The sequence below is a fragment of the Littorina saxatilis genome, linkage group LG9, assembly GCF_037325665.1.
Source record: "Littorina saxatilis isolate snail1 linkage group LG9, US_GU_Lsax_2.0, whole genome shotgun sequence".
NCBI classification, from domain to species: domain Eukaryota; kingdom Metazoa; phylum Mollusca; class Gastropoda; order Littorinimorpha; family Littorinidae; genus Littorina; species Littorina saxatilis.
In genome coordinates this window covers 24398257-24404442 of record NC_090253.1, presented here as the reverse complement: position 1 = coordinate 24404442, position 6186 = coordinate 24398257, and the positions used below count along the sequence as shown (strand labels likewise).

Genomic DNA, 6186 nt, shown 5'->3' with positions numbered 1-6186 from the left:
AGAAATTCGAAATGAGAAATGGCACTTACGGCTAAAAAAAAAAACCTCAGAAAAAATCAATTCTGCGTTCTTGATAGCAGTTTCGTGCAGACTGGACTCCAGCTTTTGCTTTTCTTATTTTTCTCTATCGTCCAAGCCCATAAAATCGAACAAGGCGGTTTGCTTTTGGATTTCCCTCTTTCAGATGACTGAGATTGCCCCCCTTGGATCGTTCCGTGTCAAGGCCAGTTACACGGTACTGGCCGTGTGTTCAAGATGTGCTATGCGTAGGCCGACATTTGCGCTCAGCGCTCTGAATGAGTCAACTTCTTAACAAAACTACTTTCTCGTTGAAATCCTCATGCCACCCATGTCTGATAAAATATGTACATGAAATTTGATTATGTGGCGCATCTGACATTGTTCTTGAAGATTTCAACAAATAACATTTGTTCAATGATTAAGCAAAAACCTATCGTCAATTTAAGAACTGTTTCTGACATGACAAATAACAGCAGACCTAATGTCTCAAATTACTTGAAATTCCGAAAGTACTTTACAACATGTGTTAGCACAACTCTCCGAAAGTTTGAAGGCAATGCGTTAGCGAGTTACTCAAATGTACCATTTTTTGTCTCATTACCCGCTAAAACGTCTTCAAAAACTGCCTTTTATGCCTGGTGAGAGGATTGACACCTACACCGCTCAGCATGCCATAGCGTCCATGTTAGACAAGATATGTGAACAAAACTTACTGATTTGGATGCAGATTTGATTATTTTGTCTAAGAACATGCTAAACATGTTTTGTTTTAGCAGTTCTGATTTGTTGTCAATTTTAACGCGGGAACCTTGATTTTGCGAATTTGATTTTGGGGGGTGTGTCTGTTGTAGGTTTCACTGAATCGACACTACGTCATGTAAACTCAATCTGTTTTCTGAATAAGTTAGGGGCATAAAAGGCCTTTCCAGTCATATAATTGGTTTTACGATAAACGGCCTCATCATAAAGATCTGCCCTCAAACGCATCTGTACAGTTTTTTTATGACGAGTAGTGTAGAACAATCACCATCTTACACATCTGATCGCAAGATTACACGCCCTGGACCGTGGCACGCCTAGTTTTTTCCACCGCAGGAACAACACCCAATTCGTTCCCCCGCACGCGGAAGCAAAATTGTTATCTCGCAAAGGAATTGCCCTGTGAAGGTACGTTGTGGCAAATCACATTATTAAGTATAGATAATTCTGAATCAGAATTGCCTAGGCTATATGTATAATATGTAACTTATGTCTTGTTGTGTACTCGTGAACAGCGGCGTTCGATTTTCTGCCGAAGTCCGTGAAAATTATACAGAGAGGTCTCAATTTCGTACAAATTAACCCAGAACTACCATTTAAAGCACTATTTTAATACTCACAGTTTCATCTTCGATACCTTGCAGCCTTGTATGCGCATTTTTGGGCACCAGCATCGTGGATAACCTGCTCTAATCTAGCGTTATTTTGTGGTACTCGATTCTCAGTGGGTAAGGTCCCCCGCAGACACCAGATAAGGTCCCCCGCATTTTTGCCGGAGTGCCTACTACGCCCCCCCCCCCCCCCCCCCCCCGTCCGCACATGCGCTGCGCTGACAAAGCACATCATGCACAGCAAAACTGACCCGTTTGAAGCGTTTTTATTTGACAGATGGAGACCAGCGACCACACGCTATCTGCCGGGGAGGTGTCTGGGGAAGTAATCGACGGCTACCTAGACATCAGTAGTGAGGTGACTATAGGTCAGACAGTCCCTTTACAGACTTCTACACCGAAGAAGGTTGATCTCCTCCATTTGTGTGACGAATGCGGATCAGCATACACACACAAGCGAACATTGGACAATCACAAACGTGAGAAACATGGCAACGAATCTCGTTTTGTATGCATAGTTTGTGACAAGAGGTTTGGTCGACAGGTAGATTACCAGGCTCATATGAACAAGCATGCAGGCACCAAACCTTTCCAGTGTGATGTTTGCAAAAAATCCTACGCACACAAACGCAGTCTGGACAAGCATATATGTCTGAGTGAAAAGCCGGGGTTTGAGTGCCAAACCTGTCAAAAGTCGTTCATGAGAAGAAAGTATCTTCGTGACCACCAAATCACCCACTCTAATGTCTACGCTTATTTATGCAATGCGTGCATGAAGCGGTTTAAGCATCGCTCTGGTCTTGCCAGGCATAGGCGTCGGGCTCAAGATGGAAACTGCTGTTAGACACAATGATTTCGTTTAGATTTATCCTGTTCTGTCGCTCCATTCACAGACAACACACAGACAACAAGGAATGTTGATGTTGTTTATTTCAAATGTAAAGCGTAAAAAGTATGTAAATCCCTTTTCTTTTTTAACAACACACGGAAACTTCAGTAATAGGTTTTTTTTAATGTTTACATTTTTTTTAATTTGACTGGCAAGGTTGTGATGAAAATCAACAGTTAATATTCATTTTGAAGTTGAAACAGAATGGTTTGACAATCACGTTCTATGATTGTTTAATTTTTTTATGGGTGTTCTTGAGTTATACATTTTAAAGACAATTGTACTTGCAGAATGTGTGTGTGTGTGTGTGTGTGCTTGTGTACTTGTGTGTGTATGTGTGTGCGGGTGATGTCCATACTTGTATATATATATATATGTCGTAACGAAATCTGGTAATTGCCGAATTCGTGAAATCGGCAACCTATTTGCCGAATTCGTGAAATCGGCAATCGCTTGCCGAAAACGCGAATTCGACAGGCTATTGCCGAAATCGTGAAAGGCCAGATTAAAGTTGTCGAATTCGTGAAATCGGCAACGGATTTCACGTAATCGTCAATCGATTTCACGAAATCGACGATTTTGTCGATTTCACGAATTCGGCAACTTTAAACATGTTTTGGTGCAACAGAATGTAGTGTAGCTGAGCTGTCACGCGTCTGATGGCAAACTGAACTGTTCTCTGTGCTCATCTTCTTCTTCTTCTTCTTCGTCCTGTGGTAACCCCGTCGACTTGGAGTTAAGTCCACAATGTTCAGTCACTTTCACGTGCATATCGGTCTTTATGTAGTTGAAATAAACGGTGAAAAATACTCACCCTTTAAAAAGAAAAATGTGGAGCCCAAATTATATTCACAATTTCCTTCATAACAAGGAAGCTTTCAATGATGGAGGCGCTGTTTGCCGACAGGTTTGATGATGCCATCAGAAAAGAGAAATTTAGCGTGCACATTCTACCAAGTAGAAAGGATTACAATACAATGATTTCAACACTTCGCGGTTACTACTATTTGAGAAGCCGGTTTGAACTGTTGGACATAGCTGGCTCACAGAGAATAGTAAAGGTAATAAACATCTCCTCTCTCTCTCTCACTCTCTCTCTCTGTCACTCTCTCTCTCTCTCTCTGTCTCTCTCTCTGTCTCTCTCTATCTCTCTCTGTCTCTCTCTCTGTCTCTCTCTCTTTCTCTCTGTCTCTCTCTCTCTCTGTCTCTCTCTCTGTCTCTCTCTCTCTGTCTGTCTGTCTCTCTCTGTCTCGCTCTCTCTGTCTCCCTGTCTCTATCTCTCTGTCTCTCTCTGTCTCTCTCTCTCTGTCTCTCTCTGTCTGTCTGTCTGTCTGTCTGTCTCTCTCTGTCTCTCTCTCTGTCTCTATCTCTCTCTCTCTCTGTGTGTCTCTCTCTCTCTGTCTCTCTGTCTCTGTCACTGTCTCTGTCTCTCTCTCTCTGTCTCTCTCTGTGTGTCTCTCTCTGTCTGTCTGTCTCTCTCTGTCTGTGTGTCTGTCTGTCTCTGTCTCTGTCTCTCTCTCTCGCAATTGTAGTTAGTCATTTATGGAAATCAGACACATGTGTTTGTGTGTGCGCGCGCGCGCGCGCGTGTGTGTGTGTGTGTGTGTGTGTGTGTGTGTGTGTGTGTGTGACATTTATCTAATAACAATACATCTGTCAACATGAACATACTATCTATTGCCCGTTTTGAAACTCGCTTTTCTTTAATCCAGAAACGACACGATGCCACCGCACACCCAAGGTACTTGATAACCAAGGAGGATTTATTCCAACGCATCCTGGAGGCCCATGTCAGTACCGGACACGGAGGAGTAAAGAAGACACGCCTCGGACTTCACGACAAATACTGCAATATTACTGAACGGATGGTGGCCATATTCCTAGCAAACTGCGAATCGTGTCAGAAGAAGAAGTCAAAGCCAAACAAGGGACTGGTGGTGAAACCATTATGCAGTTCGGGCTTGGGTTCGCGAGGACAGGTGGACCTCATCATCATGGAGTCACAGCCAGATAGAGACTACGTGAATATAATGAACTACCAGGATCACTTCACTAAGTTCAATTTTCTGAGACCACTGAAGTCGAGGACCGCTGCAGAAGTCGCCTACAACTTGATTGATATTTTTACACTGATAGGAGCCCCATGCATCTTGCAGAGCGACAATGGTCGTGAATTCGCGGCGAAAGTGGTATACGAATTGAAAGAATTGTGGCCTTCGCTGATGATCGTGCATGGGCGGCCGAGGCACCCCCAAAGCCAAGGTAGCGTCAAAAGATCAAACCATGACATCAAGCAGATGTTAATTGCATGGACAACAGACAACTCCTGCAGCAAATGGGCGGAAGGTCTGCGATTTGTCATGCTGCAAAAGAATTCGTCAGCGCATCGAAATTTGAACAACCGTTCTCCCTTTGAGGTCATGTTTGGCCAAAAGCCACTGGTTGGGCTGCAGAAAACTAGCCTCCCTAATGATGTGATGAGGAAGCTGGAAACCGAAGAAGAGTTTGCTGGACTTCTAGCAAATACTACACCCCCACATGGTGAAACAGACGACGATGACACAGATTTCGTTCCACAGATGAGCCCCATCGATGACAGTATGTTATCTCCGCAAGCCGCAGGACCTTCTTCAAGAGAAGACGCAGAACATGAGTCAGTCAGTGCTGCAATAGCCCATCTACGTGCGACTCAAACAAAGGCCAGGTCTGACACAGACAACGAGGACGAAGAAGAAACAGATTTCGAGGGTAGTCTTGCTTCACAGATGAGCCCCGTCAATGACAGTTGGTCATCTACGAATGCCGATGACGGCGTTGCCCCGTCTACAAGAGAAGACGACGCAATATCTGAAACTGTAGATCCACTGACAACGCACGTAGCTCTGATCAACACGCGTAGAGAAGAAGCAAGAAAGGGACAGGATAAGAGCCGAAGTGAAATGCTCAGGCGAACGAAGCAAAGGCTGTCACCTTTTCAGGTCGGAGATGCCGTCCTCATACCAGTTTCAGAATTTGATCGAGGACGCCTTGATAGCAGAAACATTCCAGGTGTAGTGGTTGAAGTGACACCCAGAGAAACTTACCGGATTGGCACCGAGCACGGCACTGTGAATACCACATTCAGCCGATCCGAGCTGTTAAAAGGTGATAGCAATATCGTCAGAGATGTGAACCCCGAACTGATGTCGGTGAGGCACCTTGCAGGTCTGCACTCCGCTCATGGCGGACAAGGGTTTTCCAAGTGCTCTTGCGGGTCAACCTGCTCATCAAAACGATGCACATGCAAGAAATCCGCCGTGAAGTGCAACAGCCACTGCCACCCAAGAAACGGGAAATGTACCAACAAATAAGACGTCGTGGAAAGTTGTGGTGTTACCTTACTTGTAACATTACACATGGATGATACATTATACTCACCTTAGACACGGATATTACATGTCGTCTTGAGCAATTACAGTTTTTCTACTTTTTCGACTTCTCTTGTCCCTGACGTTTCGTGGGACTGACGTTGTGACGTTGTGGCGTAACATCACTTGCGTTGCACATAAATGGTCTTGATCAATAATACTATTTTCAGTTGTTTCTTGTCCTTGTATTTTCCTGGAACGTTATGGTAGCTTATACTCACCTTAGACACGAATATTACATGTCGTCTTGAGCAATTGCTGTTTTCCTACTTTTTCGACTTCTCTTGTCCCCGACGTTTCGTGCGACTGACGTTGTGGCGTAACATCACTTACGTTGCACATACATGGTCTTGAGCAATTACTACTATTTTCAGTTGTTTCTTGTCCCTGTATTTTGTTGCTTAACTTACCTTAGACATGGATACTACATGTCGTCTTGAGCAATTTCTGTTTATCTACTTTTCCAACTTGTCTTTTCCCTGAAATTTCCCCTTTTCCC

The 6186-nt window shown here is 44.1% G+C and overlaps 1 protein-coding gene across 1 annotated transcript; it reads left to right on the top strand.

Annotated features, from left to right (window-relative positions):
* Positions 1–4145: 4145 nt before the first annotated feature.
* Positions 4146–5630, top strand: LOC138977144 (KRAB-A domain-containing protein 2-like). The gene has a single exon (XM_070350054.1). The coding sequence runs from the start codon at positions 4146–4148 to the stop codon at positions 5628–5630; it is 1485 nt and encodes a 494-aa protein (XP_070206155.1).
* The last annotated feature ends 556 nt before the right edge of the window (positions 5631–6186 follow it).

What these genes read in the sequence shown, in the direction of transcription:
- LOC138977144 (XM_070350054.1), top strand. Translation starts at nt 4,146, where the DNA reads ATGGTGGCCATATTCCTAGCAAACTGCGAATCGTGTCAGAAGAAGAAG.